At 52.2% G+C, this 22791-nt stretch overlaps 1 protein-coding gene across 1 annotated transcript in view; it reads right to left on the bottom strand.

Moving 5' to 3' along the window:
- Positions 1-652: 652 nt before the first annotated feature.
- The window catches only part of HTATIP2 (HIV-1 Tat interactive protein 2), a 34287-nt gene continuing 12148 nt past the window's right edge, over positions 653-22791 (bottom strand). Inside the window, exons 4-6 of the mRNA XM_063437263.1 lie at positions 21382-21519; positions 21061-21122; positions 653-1151 (exon numbers count right to left, since the gene is read on the bottom strand). Coding sequence (XP_063293333.1) covers positions 929-1151; positions 21061-21122; positions 21382-21519 — 423 coding nt within the window. The 3' untranslated portion in view covers positions 653-928. The remainder of the gene's footprint in view (positions 1152-21060; positions 21123-21381; positions 21520-22791) is intronic.

Here is a 22791-nt window from a genome sequence, read left to right as displayed (position 1 = left end):
AGGAGGGTATGACTTGAAGTGTGACCTACACCAGAGCAGGATAGTTCGTCAAGGCAAAAATAAATACAAAACTGTTACAAAAATGACTACTTCACTTTAAACATTTTTTTCCCCCTTTTACAAAAATAGCTTATAGTAGCAAACGTAAAAATTAGTCACCAATAAACAAACACATTCTTTAAACACCCTTTTCCTAAAGTATATTTTTTAAAAAATAAAGTCAATAAAGGCACTATTATAGAAAATATGGCAACAAAGAAGAAGGCCAGCGTATTGGTCCAAAACCTTGCAGTGAATTGGGAATAGTATGATAGTTTGCATCTTGTTTCAGAAGACCTGTGAGATACTATATGTATTGAGATATATGCGTAGACATGGCCATGGGTACACGGTGACAAGTTGCGGAGAGAAGAACATTTTTCTAATTGCTTTGCAAGGGATGGGTAGGTGTATGTATATATCTTACATACATCTATACATTCACGTGCTAGAATTACATTGTATTATATGAAATTACAGTACTTGCATAAGCATTGTTGAATTTTGCACACACAAAAAAAAAATCCCTTATTTACCATGCACGTTATTCAAAAGATTATAAAGCACACATTGCTAAAATAAGGTCTTTTAAAAAAAAAAAAAAAAAAGGAATTGCAAGCCCTGGTTTTGGTAAATTCCTGAAACAAACTATTAAAAGTTCATGGAAATACGAGGATTTATTAATTGAATTGGGAATTGTGGAGAATGGACTTGGGAAATTGCAAAAAAGTTATGCAAAAAAAGGTTGATTGGAAAACGGAGTTAGAAAATCAATCTTTGGCTATTTTTACAGTTTCACAATTCTGCCCTAAAATTCAGTTCTCTCGTCTGTTCTCCGCACTTCCTGTTTAAACCAGTAAACCTTTATACATTTTAGGATAGCATTTAATTAACCCTTTGTCTTCTCCAGGTTCCCAAGCATGTGTATTGCCTTGTTTTCCAGCAGTTCTGCTTTCTGGTCGCTTTGCAACACCGCATTATTTACCATTGCCTTTACCAGGACCTTAACAGGCACAGAGAGAGCGGTTGGGAACATATAAGCTATTGGCGCTAAAACCTTCCTCGTCATCCATTCTGTGGGACGCGACTCCTTTCTATCGCACAGCAGAACTCTGCAATAAAGCACAGAAGGCCATGTGAGACAAATTTATTTTATTTTTATTTTTTTTACACCGAGAAACAGACATGGAAACATAGAATGTGACGGCAGATAAGAACCATTCGGCCCATGTAGTCTGCCCAATTTTCTACATACTTTCCATTAGTCCCTGGCCTTACGTCTTAGTCTTATGCCTATCCCACGCATGCTTAAACTCCTTTACACCAGCACGGTGCTATTCTCCTCACAGTTGGACAAAATAAATGACTTTTGTCCAATTGATCTCACGGAGAAGCATTGGGGACACTTTGGGGGCAATTGGGGGCAATTGCCACACTCAGCCATTCAAATGGTTCTTAGAGAGAAGGACTGAATAAAGTGCTTCATTATGAGAAGCATTAAACGGCACTGTAATGTTTGAAATACAAACATTTACATGTAACAGAGTATATTTCTGGCTATTTAGATGTTTGGGCCCCCACATAATACTGGGGATATTTACTTACCTTCTAGCTTTACCATGGCTATCTTGCTATGGCCACAACTCCACCCCTGGCAGAGGTCAGGGACAGTGATCTCAACCAATCCAATTCTTCTGGTTGTCACGGGCTCTGGCAGTCCCGGGCCCCACTTTCCCTCTCTGCACACATAGATAGCGAATTTCACCATCTATGTGTGCAGCCGCTGGCCCCCCGGCTCCCTGTTACCGCAGAGGGGGCCCAGCACACAGCATCTTCACATTCAGTTCATTGCCTGCAATAACTCCTGCGAGACCCGCAAGATTTATTGGAGGCAATGAACTGAATGTGAAGATGCTGTGTGCTGGGCCCCCTCTGCGGTAACAGGGAGCCGGGGGGGGCCCCACCATGCCACCGGACCACCAGGGATGGAATCTCCCCCTCCCTGGACACAGGTAAGCAGGGAGGGTGGAATAACATTTAATTTAATTTAAAATTAATTTTAAAATGCCCCTTCCTCCCCCTCCCACCCCAGATTGCACATTGAGACACACACACACACTGCATCCACTCCACTGACACACGCTGTCTGCCTGTGTGTGTGTGTGTGTGGCTGTCTGCCTGTGTGTGTGTGTGTGTGTGTGTGGCTGTCTGCCTGTGTGTGTGTGTGTGTGTGTGTGGCTGTCTGCCTGTGTGTGTGTGTGTGTGTGTGTGTGGCTGTCTGCCTGTGTGTGTGTGTGGCTGTCTGCCTGTGTGTGTGTGTGGCTGTCTGCCTGTGTGTGTGTGTGTGGCTGTCTGCCTGTGTGTGTGTGTGGCTGTCTGCCTGTGTGTGTGTGTGTGGCTGTCTGCCTGTGTGTGTGTGTGGCTGTCTGCCTGTGTGTGTGTGTGTGGCTGTCTGCCTGTGTGTGTGTGTGTGTGTGTGGCTGTCTGCCTGTGTGTGTGTGTGTGTGTGTGTGTGTGGCTGTCTGCCTGTGTGTGTGTGTGTGTGTGTGTGTGTGTGTGGCTGTCTGCCTGTGTGTGTGTGTGTGTGGCTGTCTGCCTGTGTGTGTGTGTGTGTGTGTGTGTGTGTGTGGCTGTCTGCCTGTGTGTGTGTCTGTCTGTCTGCCTGTGTGTGTGTGTGTGTGTGTGTGTGGCTGTCTGCCTGTGTGTGTGTCTGTCTGTCTGCCTGTGTGTGTGTGTGTGTGTGTGTGTGTGTGTGTGTGGCTGTCTGCCTGTGTGTGTGTGTCTGTCTGTCTGTCTGCGTGTGTGTGTGTGTGTGTGTGTGTGTGTGTGTGTGTGTGTGTGTGTGTGTGTGGCTGTCTGCCTGTGTGTGTGTGTGTGTGTGTGGCTGTCTGCCTGTGTGTGTGTGTGTGTGTGTGGCTGTCTGCCTGTGTGTGTGTGTGTGTGTGTGTGGCTGTCTGCCTGTGTGTGTGTGTGTGTGTGGCTGTCTGCCTGCCTGTGTGTGTGTGTGTGTGTGTGTGGCTGTCTGCCTGCCTGTGTGTGTGTGTGTGTGGCTGTCTGCCTGTGTGTGTGTGTGTGTGTGTGTGTGGCTGTCTGCCTGTGTGTGTGTGTGTGTGTGGCTGTCTGCCTGTGTGTGTGTGTGTGTGGCTGTCTGCCTGTGTGTGTGTGGCTGTCTGCCTGTGTGTGTGTGTGTGTGGCTGTCTGCCTCTGTGTGTGTGTGTGTGTGTGTGTGTGTGTGTGTGTGTGTGGCTGTCTGCCTCTGTGTGTGTGTGTGTGGCTGTCTGCCTGTGTGTGTGTGTGTGTGTGTGGCTGTCTGCCTCTGTGTGTGTGTGTGTGTGTGTGTGTGGCTGTCTGCGCGTGTGTGTGTGTGTGTGTGTGTGTGTGTGGCTGTCTGCCTGTGTGTGTGTGTGTGTGTGTGTGTGTGGCTGTCTGCCTGTGTGTGTGTGTGTGTGTGTGTGGCTGTCTGCCTGTGTGTGTGTGTGTGTGTGTGTGTGTGTGTGTGGCTGTCTGCCTGTGTGTGTGGCTGTCTGCCTGTGTGTGTGTGTGGCTGTCTGCCTGTGTGTGTGTGTGGCTGTCTGCCTGTGTGTGTGTGTGTGGCTGTCTGCCTGTGTGTGTGTGGCTGTCTGCCTGTGTGTGTGTGTGTGGCTGTCTGCCTGTGTGTGTGTGTGGCTGTCTGCCTGTGTGTGTGTGTGTGGCTGTCTGCCTGTGTGTGTGTGTGGCTGTCTGCCTGTGTGTGTGTGTGGCTGTCTGCCTGTGTGTGTGTGTGTGGCTGTCTGCCTGTGTGTGTGTGGCTGTCTGCCTGTGTGTGTGTGTGTGGCTGTCTGCCTGTGTGTGTGTGTGTGTGGGGCTGTCTGCGTGTGTGTGTGTGTGTGTGTGTGTGTGTGGCTGTCTGCCTGTGTGTGTGTGTGTGTGTGTGGCTGTCTGCCTGTGTGTGTGTGTGGCTGTCTGCCTGTGTGTGTGGCTGTCTGCCTGTGTGTGTGTGTGTGTGTGTGTGGCTGTCTGCCTGTGTGTGTGTGGCTGTCTGCCTGTGTGTGTGTGTGGCTGTCTGCCTGTGTGTGTGTGTGTGTGTGTGTGTGGCTGTCTGCCTGTGTGTGTGTGTGTGGCTGTCTGCCTGTGTGTGTGTGTGTGTGGCTGTCTGCCTGTGTGTGTGTGTGTGTGTGTGTGTGTGGCTGTCTGCCTGTGTGTGTGTGTGTGTGTGTGGCTGTCTGCCTGTGTGTGTGTGTGTGTGGCTGTCGTCTGCCTGTGTGTGTGTGTGTGTGTGTGTGTGGCTGTCGTCTGCCTGTGTGTGTGTGTGTGTGTGTGTGTGGCTGTCTGCCTGTGTGTGTGTGTGTGTGTGTGTGTGTGTGTGGCTGTCTGCCTGTGTGTGTGTGTGTGTGTGTGTGGCTGTCTGCCTGTGTGTGTGTGTGGCTGTCTGCCTGTGTGTGTGTGTGTGTGGCTGTCTGCCTGTGTGTGTGTGTGTGTGGCTGTCTGCCTGTGTGTGTGTGTGTGTGGCTGTCTGCCTGTGTGTGTGTGTGTGTGTGGCTGTGTGTGTGTGTGTGTGGCTGTGTGTGTGTGTCTGTCTGCCTGTGTGTGTGTGTGTGTGTGTGTGGCTGTCTGCCTGTGTGTGTGTGTGTGTGTGGGGCTGTCTGCCTGTGTGTGTGTGTGTGTGTGTGTGTGTGTGTGTGGGGCTGTCTGCCTGTGTGTGTGTGTGTGTGTGGCTGTCTGCGTGTGTGTGGCTGTCTGCGTGTGTGTGTGTGGCTGTCTGCCTGTGTGTGTGTGTGGCTGTCTGCCTGTGTGTGTGTGTGTGTGTGTGGCTGTCTGCCTGTGTGTGTGTGTGTGTGTGTGTGTGTGTGTGGCTGTCTGCCTGTGTGTGTGTGTGTGTGTGTGTGTGTGGCTGTCTGCCTGTGTGTGTGGCTGTCTGCCTGTGTGTGCGTGTGTGTGGCTGTCTGCCTGTGTGTGTGTGTGTGTGGCTGTCTGCCTGTGTGTGTGTGTGTGTGTGTGTGTGTGTGTGTGGCTGTCTGCCTGTGTGTGTGTGTGTGTGTGTGTGTGGCTGTCTGCCTGTGTGTGTGTGTGTGTGTGTGTGTGTGTGTGTGTGTGTGTGTGTGGCTGTCTGCCTGTGTGTGTGTGTGTGTGTGTGGCTGTCTGCCTGTGTGTGTGTGTGTGTGTGTGTGTGGCTGTCTGCCTGTGTGTGTGTGTGTGTGTGTGGCTGTCTGCCTGTGTGTGTGTGTGTGTGTGTGGCTGTCTGCCTGTGTGTGTGTGTGTGTGTGTGTGTGGCTGTCTGCCTGTGTGTGTGTGTGTGTGTGTGTGTGTGGCTGTCTGCCTGTGTGTGTGTGTGTGTGTGTGTGTGTGTGTGGCTGTCTGCCTGTGTGTGTGTGTGGCTGTCTGCCTGTGTGTGTGTGTGTGTCTGTCTGCCTGTGTGTGTGTGTGTGTCTGTCTGCCTGTGTGTGTGTGTGTGGCTGTCTGCCTGTGTGTGTGTGTGTGTGTGTGTGTGTGTGTGTGTGGCTGTCTGCCTGTGTGTGTGTGTGTGTGTGTGTGTGTGTGTGGCTGTCTGCCTGTGTGTGTGTGTGTGTGTGTGTGTGGCTGTCTGCCTGTGTGTGTGTGTGTGTGTGGCTGTCTGCCTGTGTGTGTGTGTGTGTGTGTGTGTGTGTGTGTGGCTGTCTGCCTGTGTGTGTGTGTGTGTGTGTGTGTGTGTGTGTGGCTGTCTGCCTGTGTGTGTGTGTGTGTGTGTGTGGCTGTCTGCCTGTGTGTGTGTGTGGCTGTCTGCCTGTGTGTGTGTGTGTGTGGCTGTCTGCCTGTGGCTGTGTGTGTGTGTGTGTGGCTGTCTGCCTGTGGCTGTCTGCCTGTGTGTGTGTGTGGCTGTCTGCCTGTGTGTGTGTGTGTGTGTGTGGCTGTCTGCCTGTGTGTGTGTGTGTGTGTGTGTGTATGTGGCTGTCTGCCTGTGTGTGTGTGTGTGTGTGTGTGGCTGTCTGCCTGTGTGTGTGTGTGTGTGGCTGTCTGCCTGTGTGTGTGTGTGTGTGTGTGTGTGTGTGTGTGGCTGTCTGCCTGTGGCTGTGTGTGTGTGTGTGTGGCTGTCTGCCTGTGGCTGTCTGCCTGTGTGTGTGTGTGGCTGTCTGCCTGTGTGTGTGTGTGTGTGTGTGTGTGGCTGTCTGCCTGTGTGTGTGTGTGTGTGTGTGTGTGTGTGTGTGTGTGGCTGTCTGCCTGTGTGTGTGTGTGTGTGTGTGTGTGGCTGTCTGCCTGTGTGTGTGTGTGGCTGTCTGCCTGTGTGTGTGTGTGGCTGTCTGCCTGTGTGTGTGTGTGTGTGTGGCTGTCTGCCTGTGGCTGTGTGTGTGGCTGTGTGTGTGGCTGTCTGCCTGTGTGTGTGTGTGTGTGTGTGGCTGTCTGCCTGTGTGTGTGTGTGTGTGTGTGGCTGTCTGCCTGTGTGTGTGTGTGTGTGACTGTCTGCCTGTGTGTGTGTGTGTGTGTGTGTGTGGCTGTCTGCCTGTGTGTGTGTGTGACTGTCTGCCTGTGTGTGTGTGTGTGTGTGTGTGTGTGTGTGTGTGACTGTCTGCCTGTGTGTGTGTGTGTGTGTGACTGTCTGCCTGTGTGTGTGTGTCTGTCTGTGTGTGTGTGTGTGTGTGTGTCTGTGTGTGTGTGTGTGTGTGTCTGTCTGTCTGTCTGCCTGTGTGTGTGTGTGTGTGTGTGGCTGTCTGCCTGTGTGTGTGTGTGTGTGTGTGTGTGTGGCTGTCTGCCTGTGTGTGTGGCTGTCTGCCTGTGTGTGTGGCTGTCTCCTGTGTGTGTGTGTGTGGCTGTCTGCCTGTGTGTGTGTGTGGCTGTCTGCCTGTGTGTGTGTGTGTGTGTGTGGCTGTCTGCCTGTGTGTGTGTGTGTGTGTGTGGCTGTCTGCCTGTGTGTGTGTGTGTGTGTGTGTGTGTGGCTGTCTTCCTGTGTGTGTGTGTGTGTGTGTGGCTGTCTGCCTGTGTGTGTGTGTGTGTGTGTGTGGCTGTCTGCCTGTGTGTGTGTGTGTGTGTGTGTGTGGCTGTCTGCCTGTGTGTGTGTGTGTGTGTGTGGCTGTCTGCCTGTGTGTGTGTGTGTGTGTGTGTGTGGCTGTCTGCCTGTGTGGATGTCTGCCTGTGTGTGTGTGTGTGTGTGTGGCTGTCTGCCTGTGTGTGTGTGTGTGTGTGTGTGTGTGTGTGGCTGTCTGCCTCTGTGTGTGTGTGTGTGTGTGTGTGTGGCTGTCTGCCTCTGTGTGTGTGTGTGTGGCTGTCTGCCTCTGTGTGTGTGTGTGTGGCTGTCTGCCTCTGTGTGTGTGTGTGTGTGTGTGTGTGTGTGTGTGTGTGTGGCTGTGTGGCTGTCTGCCTGTGTGTGTGTGGCTGTCTGCCTGTGTGTCTGTCTGCCTGTGTGTGTGTGTGTGTGTGTGTGGCTGTCTGCCTGTGTGTGTGTGTGTGTGTGTGTGTGTGTGTGTCTGTCTGCCTGTGTGTGTGTGTGGCTGTCTGCCTGTGTGTGTGTGTGTGTGTGTGGCTGTCTGCCTGTGTGTGTGTGTGTGTGGCTGTCTGCCTGTGTGTGTGTGTGTGTGTGGCTGTCTGCCTGTGTGTGTGTGTGTGTGTGTGTGTGTGTGGCTGTCTGCCTGTGTGTGTGTGTGGCTGTCTGCCTGTGTGTGTGTGTGTGTGTGTGGCTGTCTGCCTGTGTGTGTGTGTGTGTGTGGCTGTCTGCCTGTGTGTGTGTGTGTGTGTGTGTGTGGCTGTCTGCCTGTGTGTGTGTGTGTGTGTGTGTGTGTGTGTGGCTGTCTGCCTGTGTGTGTGTGTGTGTGTGTGTGGCTGTCTGCCTGTGTGTGTGGCTGTCTGCCTGTGTGTGTGTGTGTGTGTGTGTGTGTGTGGCTGTCTGCCTGTGTGTGTGTCTGTCTGTCTGCCTGTGTGTGTGTGTGTGTGTGTGTGTGTGTGTGTGGCTGTCTGCCTGTGTGTGTGTGTGTGTGTGTGGCTGTCTGCCTGTGTGTGTGTGTGTGTGTGTGGCTGTCTGCCTGTGTGTGTGTGTGTGTGTGGCTGTCTGCCTGTGTGTGTGTGTGTGTGTGTGTGGCTGTCTGCCTGTGTGTGTGTGTGTGTGTGTGTGGCTGTCTGCCTGCCTGTGTGTGTGTGTGTGTGTGGCTGTCTGCCTGCCTGTGTGTGTGTGTGTGTGTGTGTGTGGCTGTCTGCCTGCCTGTGTGTGTGTGTGTGTGTGTGTGTGTGTGTGTGTGTGGCTGTCTGCGTGTGTGTGTGTGTGTGTGTGTGGCTGTCTGCCTGTGTGTGTGTGTGTGTGTGTGTGTGTGGCTGTCTGCCTGTGTGTGTGTGTGTGTGGCTGTCTGCCTGTGTGTGTGTGTGTGTGGCTGTCTGCCTGTGTGTGTGTGGCTGTCTGCCTGTGTGTGTGTGTGTGTGTGGCTGTCTGCCTCTGTGTGTGTGTGTGTGTGTGTGTGTGGCTGTCTGCCTCTGTGTGTGTGTGTGTGGCTGTCTGCCTCTGTGTGTGTGTGTGTGTGTGTGGCTGTCTGCCTCTGTGTGTGTGTGTGTGTGTGTGGCTGTCTGCGCGTGTGTGTGTGTGTGTGTGTGTGTGTGGCTGTCTGCCTGTGTGTGTGTGTGTGTGTGTGTGTGTGGCTGTCTGCCTGTGTGTGTGTGTGTGGCTGTCTGCCTGTGTGTGTGTGTGTGTGTGTGTGTGTGTGTGTGTGTGGCTGTCTGCCTGTGTGTGTGTGTGTGTGTGTGTGTGTGGCTGTCTGCCTGTGTGTGTGTGTGTGTGTGGCTGTCTGCCTGTGTGTGTGTGTGTGTGTGTGTGTGTGTGTGTGTGTGTGGCTGTCTGCCTGTGTGTGTGGCTGTCTGCCTGTGTGTGTGTGTGGCTGTCTGCCTGTGTGTGTGTGTGGCTGTCTGCCTGTGTGTGTGTGTGGCTGTCTGCCTGTGTGTGTGTGTGTGGCTGTCTGCCTGTGTGTGTGTGTGTGTGGCTGTCTGCGTGTGTGTGTGTGTGTGTGTGTGTGTGTGGCTGTCTGCCTGTGTGTGTGTGTGTGTGTGGCTGTCTGCCTGTGTGTGTGTGTGTGTGTGTGGCTGTCTGCCTGTGTGTGTGGCTGTCTGCCTGTGTGTGTGTGTGTGTGTGTGTGTGTGTGGCTGTCTGCCTGTGTGTGTGTGGCTGTCTGCCTGTGTGTGTGTGTGTGTGGCTGTCTGCCTGTGTGTGTGTGTGTGTGTGTGGCTGTCTGCCTGTGTGTGTGTGTGTGGCTGTCTGCCTGTGTGTGTGTGTGTGTGGCTGTCGTCTGCCTGTGTGTGTGTGTGTGTGTGTGTGTGGCTGTCGTCTGCCTGTGTGTGTGTGTGTGTGTGTGGCTGTCGTCTGCCTGTGTGTGTGTGTGTGTGTGTGTGTGGCTGTCGTCTCCCTGTGTGTGTGTGTGTGTGTGTGGCTGTCGTCTGCCTGTGTGTGTGTGTGTGTGTGTGTGTGGCTGTCTGCCTGTGTGTGTGTGTGTGTGTGTGTGGATGTCTGCCTGTGTGTGTGTGTGTGTGTGGCTGTCTGCCTGTGTGTGTGTGTGTGTGGCTGTCTGCCTGTGTGTGTGTGTGTGTGGCTGTCTGCCTGTGTGTGTGTGTGTGTGTGGCTGTGTGTGTGTGTGTGTGTGTGTGTGTGGCTGTCTGCCTGTGTGTGTGTGTGTGTGTGGCTGTCTGCCTGTGTGTGTGTGTGGCTGTGTGTGTGTGTCTGTCTGCCTGTGTGTGTGTGTGTGTGTGTGTGGCTGTCTGCCTGTGTGTGTGTGTGTGTGTGTGTGTGGCTGTCTGCCTGTGTGTGTGTGTGTGTGGGGGGCTGTCTGCCTGTGTGTGTGTGTGTGTGTGTGTGTGTGTGGGGCTGTCTGCCTGTGTGTGTGTGTGTGTGTGGCTGTCTGCGTGTGTGTGTGTGGCTGTCTGCCTGTGTGTGTGTGTGGCTGTCTGCCTGTGTGTGTGTGTGTGTGTGGCTGTCTGCCTGTGTGTGTGGCTGTCTGCCTGTGTGTGCGTGTGTGTGGCTGTCTGCCTGTGTGTGTGTGTGTGTGGCTGTCTGCCTGTGTGTGTGTGTGGCTGTCTGCCTGTGTGTGTGTGTGTGTGTGTGTGTGGCTGTCTGCCTGTGTGTGTGTGTGTGTGTGTGTGTGTGGCTGTCTGCCTGTGTGTGTGTGTGTGTGTGTGTGTGTGTGGCTGTCTGCCTGTGTGTGTGTGTGGCTGTCTGCCTGTGTGTGTGTGTGTGTGTGTGGCTGTCTGCCTGTGTGTGTGTGTGTGTGTGTGGCTGTCTGCCTGTGTGTGTGTGTGTGTGTGTGTGTGTGTGTGTGTGTGTGGCTGTCTGCCTGTGTGTGTGTGTGTGTGTGTGTGTGGCTGTCTGCCTGTGTGTGTGTGTGTGTGTGTGTGGCTGTCTGCCTGTGTGTGTGTGTGTGTGTGTGTGTGTGTGTGTCTGTCTGCCTGTGTGTGTGTGTGGCTGTCTGCCTGTGTGTGTGTGTGTGTCTGTCTGCCTGTGTGTGTGTGTGTGTCTGTCTGCCTGTGTGTGTGTGTGGCTGTCTGCCTGTGTGTGTGTGTGTGTGTGTGTGTGTGTGTGTGTGTGGCTGTCTGCCTGTGTGTGTGTGTGTGTGTGTGTGTGTGTGGCTGTCTGCCTGTGTGTGTGTGTGTGTGTGTGTGTGTGTGGCTGTCTGCCTGTGTGTGTGTGTGTGTGTGGCTGTCTGCCTGTGTGTGTGTGTGTGTGTGTGGCTGTCTGCCTGTGTGTGTGTGTGTGTGATGCTGTCTGCCTGTGTGTGTGGCTGTCTGCCTGTGTGTGTGTGTGTGTGGCTGTCTGCCTGTGGCTGTGTGTGTGTGTGTGTGGCTGTCTGCCTGTGGCTGTCTGCCTGTGTGTGTGTGTGGCTGTCTGCCTGTGTGTGTGTGTGTGGCTGTCTGCCTGTGTGTGTGTGTGTGTGTGTATGTGGCTGTCTGCCTGTGTGTGTGTGTGTGTGTGTGTGGCTGTCTGCCTGTGTGTGTGTGTGTGTGTGTGTGGCTGTCTGCCTGTGGCTGTGTGTGTGTGTGTGTGGCTGTCTGCCTGTGGCTGTCTGCCTGTGTGTGTGTGTGGCTGTCTGCCTGTGTGTGTGTGTGTGTGTGTGTGGCTGTCTGCCTGTGTGTGTGTGTGTGTGTGTGTGTGTGTGTGTGTGTGTGTGTGGCTGTCTGCCTGTGTGTGTGTGTGTGTGTGTGTGTGTGGCTGTCTGCCTGTGTGTGTGTGTGGCTGTCTGCCTGTGTGTGTGTGTGTGTGTGTGGCTGTCTGCCTGTGGCTGTGTGTGTGGCTGTGTGTGTGGCTGTCTGCCTGTGTGTGTGTGTGTGTGTGTGTGGCTGTCTGCCTGTGTGTGTGTGTGTGTGTGTGTGGCTGTCTGCCTGTGTGTGTGTGTGTGTGTGTGTGGCTGTCTGCCTGTGTGTGTGTGTGACTGTCTGCCTGTGTGTGTGTGTGTGTGTGTGGCTGTCTGCCTGTGTGTGTGTGTGACTGTCTGCCTGTGTGTGTGTGTGTGTGACTGTCTGCCTGTGTGTGTGTGTCTGTCTGTGTGTGTGTGTGTGTGTGTGTGTCTGTCTGTGTGTGTGTGTGTGTGTCTGTCTGTCTGCCTGTGTGTGTGTGTGTGTGTGTGGCTGTCTGCCTGTGTGTGTGTGTGTGTGTGTGTGGCTGTCTGTCTGCCTGTGTGTGTGGCTGTCTGCCTGTGTGTGTGTGTGTGGCTGTCTGCCTGTGTGTGTGTGTGTGTGTGGCTGTCTGCCTGTGTGTGTGTGTGTGTGTGTGTGGCTGTCTGCCTGTGTGTGTGTGTGTGTGTGTGTGGCTGTCTGCCTGTGTGTGTGTGTGTGTGTGTGGCTGTCTGCCTGTGTGTGTGTGTGTGTGTGTGTGTGTGTGTGGCTGTCTGCCTGTGTGTGTGTGTGTGTGTGTGTGTGTGTGGCTGTCTGCCTGTGTGTGTGTGTGTGTGGCTGTCTGCCTGTGTGGCTGTCTGCCTGTGTGTGTGTGTGTGTGGCTGTCTGCCTGTGTGTGTGTGTGTGTGTGTGTGTGTGTGTGTGTGTGTGGCTGTCTGCCTCTGTGTGTGTGTGTGTGTGTGTGTGTGGCTGTCTGCCTCTGTGTGTGTGTGTGTGTGTGGCTGTCTGCCTCTGTGTGTGTGTGTGTGTGTGGCTGTCTGCCTCTGTGTGTGTGTGTGTGTGTGGCTGTCTGCCTCTGTGTGTGTGTGTGTGTGTGTGTGTGTGTGTGTGTGTGTGTGTGGCTGTGTGGCTGTCTGCCTGTGTGTGTGTGTGTGTGTGTGTGGCTGTCTGCCTGTGTGTCTGTCTGCCTGTGTGTGTGTGTGTGTGTGGCTGTCTGCCTGTGTGTGTGTGTGTGTGTGTGTGTGTGTGTGTGTGTGTGGCTGTCTGCCTGTGTGTGTGTGTGGCTGTCTGCCTGTGTGTGTGTGTGTGTGTGTGGCTGTCTGCCTGTGTGTGTGTGTGTGTGTGTGTGTGTGTGTCTGTCTGCCTGTGTGTGTGTGTGTGTGTGTGTGTGTGTGTGTGGCTGTCTGCCTGTGTGTGTGTGTGTGTGTGTGTGTGGCTGTCTGCCTGTGTGTGTGTGTGGCTGTCTGCCTGTGTGTGTGTGTGTGTGTGTGGCTGTCTGCCTGTGTGTGTGTGTGTGTGTGGCTGTCTGCCTGTGTGTGTGTGTGTGTGGCTGTCTGCCTGTGTGTGTGTGGCTGTCTGCCTGTGTGTGTGTGTGTGTGTGGCTGTCTGCCTGTGTGTGTGTGTGTGTGTGTGTGTGGCTGTCTGCCTGTGTGTGTGTGTGTGTGTGTGTGTGGCTGTCTGCCTGTGTGTGTGTGTGTGTGTGTGTGTGGCTGTCTGCCTGTGTGTGTGTGTGTGTGTGTGGCTGTCTGCCTGTGTGTGTGTGTGTGTGGCTGTCTGCCTGTGTGTGTGTGTGTGTGGCTGTCTGCCTGTGTGTGTGTGTGTGTGGCTGTCTGCCTGTGTGTGTGTGTGGCTGTCTGCCTGTGTGTGTGTGTGTGTGGCTGTCTGCCTGTGTGTGTGTGTGTGTGTGTGGCTGTCTGCCTGTGTGTGTGTGTGTGTGTGGCTGTCTGCCTGTGTGTGTGTGTGTGTGTGTGGCTGTCTGCCTGTGTGTGTGTGTGTGTGTGTGTGTGTGTGTGGCTGTCTGCCTGTGTGTGTGTGTGTGTGGCTGTCGTCTGCCTGTGTGTGTGTGTGTGTGTGTGTGTGTGTGTGTGTGTGGCTGTCTGCCTGTGTGTGTGTGTGTGTGTGGCTGTCGTCTGCCTGTGTGTGTGTGTGTGTGTGTGTGTGTGTGGCTGTCGTCTGCCTGTGTGTGTGTGTGTGTGTGTGGCTGTCTGCCTGTGTGTGTGTGTGTGTGTGTGTCTGTCTGCCTGTGTGTGTGTGTGTGTGTGTGTGGCTGTCTGCCTGTGTGTGTGTGTGTGTGTGTGTGGCTGTCTGCCTGTGTGTGTGTGTGTGTGTGGCTGTCTGCCTGTGTGTGTGTGTGTCTGTCTGCCTGTGTGTGTGTGTGTCTGTCTGCCTGTGTGTGTGTGTGTGTGTCTGTCTGCCTGTGTGTGTGTGTGTGTGTGTCTGTCTGCCTGTGTGTGTGTGTGTGTGTGTGTGTGGCTGTCTGCCTGTGTGTGTGTGTGTGTGTGTGTGGGGCTGTCTGCCTGTGTGTGTGTGTGTGGGGCTGTCTGCCTGTGTGTGTGTGTGTGTGTGTGTGTGTGTGTGTGTGTGTGTGTGTGTGTGTGTGTGTGTGGCTGTCTGCCTGTGTGTGTGTGTGTGTGTGGGGCTGTCTGCCTGTGTGTGTGTGTGGGGCTGTCTGCCTGTGTGTGTGTGTGGGGCTGTCTGCCTGTGTGTGTGTGGCTGTCTGCCTGTGTGTGTGTGTGTGTGTGGCTGTCTGCCTGTGTGTGTGTGTGTGGCTGTCTGCCTGTGTGTGTGTGTGTGAGTGTGTGTGTGGCTGTCTGCCTGTTTGTGTGTGTGTGTGTGTGTGTGGCTGTCTGCCTGTGTGTGTGGCTGTCTGCCTGTGTGTGTGTGTGTGTGTGTGTGGCTGTCTGCCTGTGTGTGTGTGTGTGTGTGTGTGTGGCTGTCTGCCTGTGTGTGTGTGTGTGTGTGTGTGTGTGGCTGTCTGCCTGTGTGTGTGTGTGTGTGTGTGTGTGGCTGTCTGCCTGTGTGTGTGTGTGGCTGTCTGCCTGTGTGTGTGTGTGTGTGTGTGTCTGTCTGCCTGCGTGTGTGTGGCTGTCTGCCTGTGTGTGTGTGTGTGTGTGTGTCTGTCTGCCTGCGTGTGTGTGGCTGTCTGCCTGTGTGTGTGTGGCTGTCTGCCTGTGTGTGTGTGTGTGTGTGTGTCTGTCTGCCTGTGTGTGTGTGTGTGTGTGGCTGTCTGCCTGTGTGTGTGTGTGTGTGGCTGTCTGCCTGTGTGTGTGTGTGTGGCTGTCTGCCTGTGTGTGTGTGTGTGTGTGTGTGGCTGTCTGCCTGTGTGTGTGTGTGTGTGTGTGGCTGTCTGCCTGTGTGTGTGTGGCTGTCTGCCTGTGTGTGTGTGGCTGTCTGCCTGTGTGTGTGTGTGTGTGTGGCTGTCTGCCTGCGTGTGTGTGGCTGTCTGCCTGTGTGTGTGTGTCTGTCTGCCTGTGTGTGTGTGTGTGTGGCTGTCTGCCTGTGTGTGTGTGTGTGTGTGGCTGTCTGCCTGTGTGTGTGTGTGTGGCTGTCTGCCTGTGTGTGTGTGTGTGTGGCTGTCTGCCTGTGTGTGTGTGTGTGTGGCTGTCTGCCTGTGTGTGTGTGTGTGTGTGGCTGTCTGCCTGTGTGTGTGTGTGTGTGTGTGTGGCTGTCTGCCTGTGTGTGTGTGTGTGTGGCTGTCTGCCTGTGTGTGTGGCTGTCTGGCTGTGTGTGTGGCTGTCTGCCTGTGTGTGTGTGTGTGTGTGTGTGGCTGTCTGCCTGTGGCTGTGTGTGTGTGTGTGTGGCTGTCTGCCTGTGGCTGTGTGTGTGGCTGTCTGCCTGTGGCTGTGTGTGTGTGTGTGTGTGTGTGTGTGTGTGGCTGTCTGCCTGTGTGTGTGTGTGGCTGTCTGCCTGTGTGTGTGTGTGTGTGTGTGGCTGTCTGCCTGTGTGTGTGTGTGTGTATGTGGCTGTCTGCCTGTGTGTGTGTGTGTGTGTGTGTGTGGCTGTCTGCCTGTGTGTGTGTGTGTGTGTGTGTGTGTGTGGCTGTCTGCCTGTGTGTGTGTGTGTGTGTGTGGCTGTCTGCCTGTGTGTGTGTGTGGCTGTCTGCCTGTGTGTGTGTGTGTGTGTGTGTGGCTGTCTGCCTGTGGCTGTGTGTGTGGCTGTCTGCCTGTGGCTGTGTGTGTGGCTGTCTGCCTGTGTGTGTGTGTGTGTGTGTGTGTGTGTGACTGTCTGCCTGTGTGTGTGTGTGACTGCCTGTGTGTGTGTGTGTGTGTGTGACTGTCTGCCTGTGTGTGTGTGTGTGTGTGTGTGTGGCTGTCTGCCTGTGTGTGTGTGTGTGTGGCTGTCTGTCTGCCTGTGTGTGTGTGTGTGTGTGTGTGTGTGGCTGTCTGCCTGTGTGTGTGTGTGTGTGTGGCTGTCTGCCTGTGTGTGTGTGTGTGGCTGTCTGCCTGTGTGTGTGTGTGTGTGTGTGTGTGTGGCTGTCTGCCTGTGTGTGTGTGTGTGTGTGTGTGTGGCTGTCTGCCTGTGTGTGTGTGTGTGTGTGTGTGTGGCTGTCTGCCTGTGTGTGTGTGTGTGTGTGTGTGTGTGTGTGTGGCTGTCTGCCTGTGTGTGTGTGTGTGTGTGGCTGTCTGCCTGTGTGTGTGTGTGTGTGTGGCTGTCTGCCTGTGTGTGTGTGTGTGTGTGTGTGTGTGTGTGTGTGTGGCTGTCTGCCTGTGTGGCTGTCTGCCTGTGTGTGTGTGTGTGTGGCTGTCTGCCTGTGTGTGTGTGTGTGTGTGTGTGGGGCTGTCTGCCTGTGTGTGTGGCTGTCTGCCTGTGTGTGTGTGTGTGTGTGTGTGTGTGGCTGTCTGCCTCTGTGTGTGTGTGTGTGTGTGTGTGTGTGGCTGTCTGCCTCTGTGTGTGTGTGTGTGTGTGTGTGTGTGTGTGTGTGTGTGTGGCTGTCTGCCTCTGTGTGTGTGTGTGTGTGTGTGTGTGTGTGTGTGTGTGTGTGTGGCTGTCTGCCTGTGTGTGTGTGTGTGTGGCTGTCTGCCTGTGTGTGTGTGTGTGTGTGGCTGTCTGCCTGTGTGTGTGTGTGTGTGTGTGTGTGTGTGTGTGGCTGTCTGCCTGTGTGTGTGTGTGTGTGTGGCTGTCTGCCTGTGTGTGTGTGTGTGTGTGTGTGGGGCTGTCTGCCTGTGTGTGTGTGTGTGTGTGGCTGTCTGCCTGTGTGTGTGTGTGTGTGTGTGTGTGTGTGTGTGTGTGTGTGGCTGTCTGCGTGTGTGTGTGTGTGTGTGTGGCTGTCTGCCTGTGTGTGTGTGTGTGTGTGTGTGGCTGTCTGCCTGTGTGTGTGTGTGGCTGTCTGCCTGTGTGTGTGTGTGGCTGTCTGCCTGTGTGTGTGTGTGTGTGTGTGTGGCTGTCTGCCTGTGTGCCTGTGTGTGTGTGTGGCTGTCTGCCTGTGTGTGTGTGTGTGTGGCTGTCTGCCTGTGTGTGTGTGTGTGTGTGTGGCTGTCTGCCTGTGTGTGTGTGTGTGTGGCTGTCTGCCTGTGTGTGTGTGGCTGTCTGCCTGTGTGTGTGTGTGTGTGGCTGTCTGCCTGTGTGTGTGTGTGTGGCTGTCTGCCTGTGTGTGTGTGTGTGTGTGTGTGTGGCTGTCTGCCTGTGTGTGTGTGTGTGTGGCTGTCGTCTGCCTGTGTGTGTGTGTGTGTGTGTGTGTGTGTGGCTGTCGTCTGCCTGTGTGTGTGTGTGTGTGTGTGTGGCTGTCGTCTGCCTGTGTGTGTGTGTGTGTGTGTGTGTGTGTCGTCTGCCTGTGTGTGTGTGTGTGTGTGTGGCTGTCTGCCTGTGTGTGTGTGTGTGTGTGTGGCTGTCGTCTGCCTGTGTGTGTGTGTGTGTGTGTGTGGCTGTCGTCTGCCTGTGTGTGTGTGTGTGTGTGTCTGTCTGCCTGTGTGTGTGTGTGTGTCTGTCTGCCTGTGTGTGTGTGTGTGTGTGTGTGTGGCTGTCTGCCTGTGTGTGTGTGTGTGTGTGTGTGTGTGTGTGTGTGTGTGTGTGTGTGTGGCTGTGTGTGTGTGTGTGTGTGTGTGGCTGTCTGCCTGTGTGTGTGTGTGTGTGGCTGTCTGCCTGTGTGTGTGTGTGTCTGTCTGCCTGTGTGTGTGTGTGTCTGTCTGCCTGTGTGTGTGTGTGTGTCTGTCTGCCTGTGTGTGTGTGTGTGTGTGTGTGTGTGTGGCTGTCTGCCTGTGTGTGTGTGTGTGTGTGTGTGTGTGTGGCTGTCTGCCTGTGTGTGTGTGTGTGTGTGTGTGTGTGGCTGTCTGCCTGTGTGTGTGTGTGTGTGTGTGTGTGTGTGTGTGTGGCTGTCTGCCTGTGTGTGTGTGTGTGTGTGGGGCTGTCTGCCTGTGTGTGAGTGTGTGTGTGGCTGTCTGCCTGTGTGTGAGTGTGTGTGTGGCTGTCTGCCTGTGTGTGTGTGTGTGAGTGTGTGTGTGGCTGTCTGCCTGTGTGTGTGTGTGTGTGTGTGTGTGTGTGTGTGGCTGTCTGCCTGTGTGTGTGGCTGTCTGCCTGTGTGTGCGTGTGTGTGTGTGTGGCTGTCTGCCTGTGTGTGTGTGTGTGTGTGTGTGTGGCTGTCTGCCTGTGTGTGTGTGTGTGTGTGTGTGTGTGGCTGTCTGCCTGTGTGTGTGTGTGTGTGTGTGTGTGGCTGTCTGCCTGTGTGTGTGTGTCTGTCTGCCTGTGTGTGTGTGTGTGTGTGTGTCTGTCTGCCTGCGTGTGGCTGTCTGCCTGTGTGTGTGTGTCTGTCTGCCTGTGTGTGTGTGTGTGTGTGTGTCTGTCTGCCTGTGTGTGTGTGTGTGTGTGGCTGTCTGCCTGTGTGTGTGTGTGTGTGGCTGTCTGCCTGTGTGTGTGTGTGTGTGGCTGTCTGCCTGTGTGTGTGTGTGGCTGTCTGCCTGTGTGTGTGTGTGTGTGTGTGGCTGTGTGTGTGTGTGGCTGTCTGCCTGTGTGTGTGGCTGTCTGCCTGTGTGTGTGGCTGTCTGCCTGTGTGTGTGGCTGTCTGCCTGTGTGTGTGTGTGTGTGTGTGTGTGGCTGTCTGCCTGTGGCTGTGTGTGTGTGTGTGTGGCTGTCTGCCTGTGGCTGTGTGTGTGTGTGTGTGGCTGTCTGCCTGTGGCTGTGTGTGTGTGTGTGTGTGTGGCTGTCTGCCTGTGTGTGTGTGTGGCTGTCTGCCTGTGTGTGTGTGTGTGTGTGGCTGTCTGCCTGTGTGTGTGTGTGTGTGTGTGTGTGTATGTGGCTGTCTGCCTGTGTGTGTGTGTGTGTGTGTGTGTGGCTGTCTGCCTGTGTGTGTGTGTGTGTGTGTGTGTGGCTGTCTGCCTGTGTGTGTGTGTGGCTGTCTGCCTGTGTGTGTGTGTGTGTGTGTGGCTGTCTGCCTGTGGCTGTGTGTGTGGCTGTCTGCCTGTGGCTGTGTGTGTGGCTGTCTGCCTGTGTGTGTGTGTGTGTGTGACTGTCTGCCTGTGTGTGTGTGTGTGTGTGACTGTCTGCCTGTGTGTGTGGGTGTGTGACTGTCTGCCTGTGTGTGTGGGTGTGTGACTGTCTGCCTGTGTGTGTGGGTGTGTGTGTGGCTGTCTGCCTGTGTGTGTGTGTGTGTGTGGCTGTCTGCCTGTGTGTGTGTGTGTGTGTGTGTGGCTGTCTGCCTGTGTGTGTGTGTGTGTGTGGCTGTCTGCCTGTGTGTGTGTGTGTGTGGCTGTCTGCCTGTGTGTGTGTGTGGCTGTCTGCCTGTGTGTGTGTGTGGCTGTCTGCCTGTGTGTGTGTGTGTGTGTGTGGCTGTCTGCCTGTGTGTGTGTGTGTGTGGCTGTCTGCCTGTGTGTGTGTGTGTGTGGCTGTCTGCCTGTGTGTGTGTGTGTGTGTGGCTGTCTGCATGGGACTGGTATAGATTTTTTTTCCCCAGGGCTGCTAGTAGTTAAGGGCTTACAAAGGCTGCAGGCAAGAGATCTGCAAGCGGTTTTTACATATTGCCTGAAAAAAAAAAAAAGTATAATTCAATACTTGTGCATATTTTCATTGGGGGTGTATCTACTAAAAGTAAAAAAAAAAAAACAATTCCATTGGAGTGTTAGATCGTAGTAGTGACTGTTCAGTAAAGAGAACAATGAGATCTGTATATAATAATGTACAGGTAGAGGCGTGGCCGAACTGCCGAGGAAAGCAGTCGCAAGAACCTAGAGCTCCGAGCGCCAAACGTCGGAAAAGCCGATTAAATTAAAACAAAATAACATTCACTGACCCCCAAACAACGGCGGAGAGCCCTCTTAAGCAAAACACAATGGGGAAGAAAAAAAAAAAAAACGGGTCCAGACAAGCCTACCTCTGGGCGGACGATCGGCGAAAGGAGGAGGCAAGCACGAGGCACGATGGAGCCTAACATGGCGGCCCTCCACGGTGGCTGTTCTGATTTCTCGGATGATCTCTCTGGAGACGCAGAGGACAACTACCTGACAGCCCCAGCCATAACACGGAAGGCCAAGCCCCAAACAACTCTGGGCATTCCACAGACCTCACTCACTCAGGAAAGACTCCTTCACCCGACCACCCCAGCGCAGACCTGGGACCCGGCAAAAATCAACCCGTTTATCCCAAGAGGCTCGACCCCTGAATCCTACGCTGCGGTCACCTCCTAATACGCACAGCACCCCAGGGACTATATCATCTTTGGACGCTGAGGGAAAGTCACCCCAGCAGACATCTCTGAGATGCTTGGACGCCCCGCAAAGCCATCTATCATCGATAGGGACTGTACTCAAGCCAGCACATTTTACTCACCCTAGTCCACACAGTCTGAAAGACGCCCTAACTCACCTTGGAGCGGTGGCTGCTCCCCACGACCAGCCAGAGGGACACAGCCTCTTTCCGACAGCGGGAATAGGCTGAAAAGGTGACTCAACAAGATATCTCCTATGGATCCTTACACAAAGGTCGCAGCAGTGAGACCTCACATGTACTATGGTTTGCCTTGTGTATGACATTTGTTTGCCATTTGATCACTTTCATTTGCCTTTTGCCTAATTTTTGTACAGTATTGTTTACCCTATTTTTCCCCATGTGTAGGACTCAGGGTGTATATCCCTTATATGTCTCATGTACAACTCGACCACACTTAGACACAGAGCACAGAATGCCTGACTACACTCTGAACTACACACGCTGCACCAGCCGTAGTCATACATAATTACTACCACCGACCCACCACAACAACACAACGGCTTTGGCACCCCAATCAACACACATAGCTGTAAGACATAGAGACACTGCGTACCTCTCCCAGCCACACAAAGCGGCTATTAAGCGACATATCCCTCTTTAACCCCTTAAGGACCAAACTTCTGGAATAAAAGGGAATCATGACATGTCACACATGTCATGTGTCCTTAAGGGGTTAATAACACAGTCAGTTGACGAACGTAATGACCACACTAACCTTCACACTGACTATCAACACTATTTTGTTCATCGTCTTTTACTAAAACTATAAAAATGTGCATTGTAAATCATGCCTTAACACTGTTTTAATATGTCACTCAGAACGCTGACAAGTGTTGTTGAGGCACTGTGAGAAATTGTACCGTATTACCTTTGCACCAACTCTTGGTTGTCTATCAAACTTGTTCTGTATTATTTTTCTTGTTTCAACGCACTAGGCACTAACACGAGGAAGCCAGGCACAAAGCCATTCGTCCTCGACTCAATTCGATAAAGCGATGTTTTAGCATGACCTTAACCCCTACCTTTTTCTAAACCACGCTATCAATTGGTGGGCAAAGCGACTGTTCCTTCTAGGTGGTTAGGAAGTATACGAAGTAAACCGGTTTGTTTTTTCGCTTTAAAAAAAAAAAAAAAAGTGCAATGTCTCTGATGCCATGTGAACATGCGTGAATGCCAATCGAACTGCACCAGCTATTGTGGCAGTGCAAATTGTATGTTTTATCTCTGCACGAACAAAATAAAGAATTTAAAAAAACAAAATAATAATAATGTACAGGTAAATGGAATGCCAAGCAGACTTACGCTGGTCTGAAGATTGTGTAGCGTTCAAAGTCCAGCTCTCCGACCTCCGCTTCAACCTCCCCCTTAAAGTATACAAAATGGAATTCGGTTTACATTGGTCCACAGGGATAATTTCTCGCACTGGCACTGCGCACCTTTAAAAACCCAACACCCCGTTAAGCAACGGGGGTGTATTGTAAATCCACTCTTATGAATGATGGGGAATGTTAAATAAATGTGCAATGACTGGATACTGCAGTCATGTAAAATAGTTTCATAATATATTGGAGAAAAAATAAAAATAAAAAAAGGTAAAAATCTTTCAACCTATCAGCGTCTCACCTTGACTTTCAGATACAGGAAGCTGCTCCCCTTGTCAGCCCCTTTAGAGGACTCCAAATTGAAGTGTTTGCATCCACCTGCTTTTGCCAACTGTGCCGACTTAAGAACATAATCATGATCCACACGAATAAAGCCAGCCTGGAAAAAACAGAAAAATGTCATTAAAAAAAATAATAATATGGCTGTGGGCATGAAAACCTTCTGAATGATGGGACTGCGTCCTGCAGATAGTGGGATTTGAAAGGACTCTATGTGGGGTCTGGGGGTACCTTTCCATGGTCTAACTCGCAATTATTATCATGAGTGCTATATATATGTATGTATACTATAGGTCCACCACAAAGAGTTAACCCCTACCCACTCATTAAGCATATGACTGCTCATAAAGCATGTAACTAGCATCCAGACAGAATCAGGACCAAATAAGCCTGTTTATATTGCCCACACATCACACAAAATCCTGCCACTATCTCAATGCCATGCTTATGTCTAACCGTGAAACTGCTTATTCAAGCTGACGTGGCACTGACAGATGTCTTTAGCAATGTTTAATCGACTCTAATCACGTCTATATATGGTAGAATCATAGCACGTTTATTGTCTTCAGCTGGATGACCCCACCGTGACCTAACACAATAGACGAGCAAAACTAGCTTGTACTTAATATGTTTAAAATGTAAAAATGTTCCTAGCCTGTTTTATCCCCCAAAAAATAAAAATGTGCGGTATATTCTTGCCATAACAATGTACACCAATGAAACGCCTGTAACCGCTGTTGTGGCGCTACAGGCTACTCTGTTATGTAATCAAATGCACAAAGAAAAATAAAGAATTTAATTAAAAAAAAAAAAAATTATAATAAAAAAAAAAATTTATATATATATATATATATATATATATATATATATATATATATAAAAATTTCGAATGTTCTATAAATGATTATACTTCCTACAGAAAGGTACTCATGTGTATAAGACAAAAAACAGTTAGTTGGTTAATGGACTGAAAACGTTTTCTGCCTCAAGGATTAATACAAAGTTTTAATTCATTAAAACAGATCTACCGGTACTCTACATTACATAACCGATAAATTATAGTGTTACCACTTGGTTATGTTAGCCTTATTTCTACCATGTGGATTTCAGTTCACTAAAACAATAAATCCAGAGCAGTTATCAATCTATCCTACAAGATTATTTGATCTCAGTCTGCAGTGTACACTCACCGCAGGTATGGTTTTAATGAATAAAAAAGCCAGATTGTGAAATCACTCAAAGACAACATATTTGCAAACAAACACTTTTATAAAAATTACAAAAGCTCTAAAAAAAAAAAAAACACACTCAGTTCTGAATTCCGAACACGGATTGCAGTAAGAGGTTATTATAAGAAGAACAGTATTTGCCA

This window comes from Pelobates fuscus, chromosome 12 (genome assembly GCF_036172605.1).
Source record: "Pelobates fuscus isolate aPelFus1 chromosome 12, aPelFus1.pri, whole genome shotgun sequence".
NCBI classification, from domain to species: Eukaryota; Metazoa; Chordata; class Amphibia; order Anura; family Pelobatidae; genus Pelobates; species Pelobates fuscus.
Note: the sequence above shows the minus strand (reverse complement) of the source record. Positions and strands in the feature narration are given on the sequence as shown.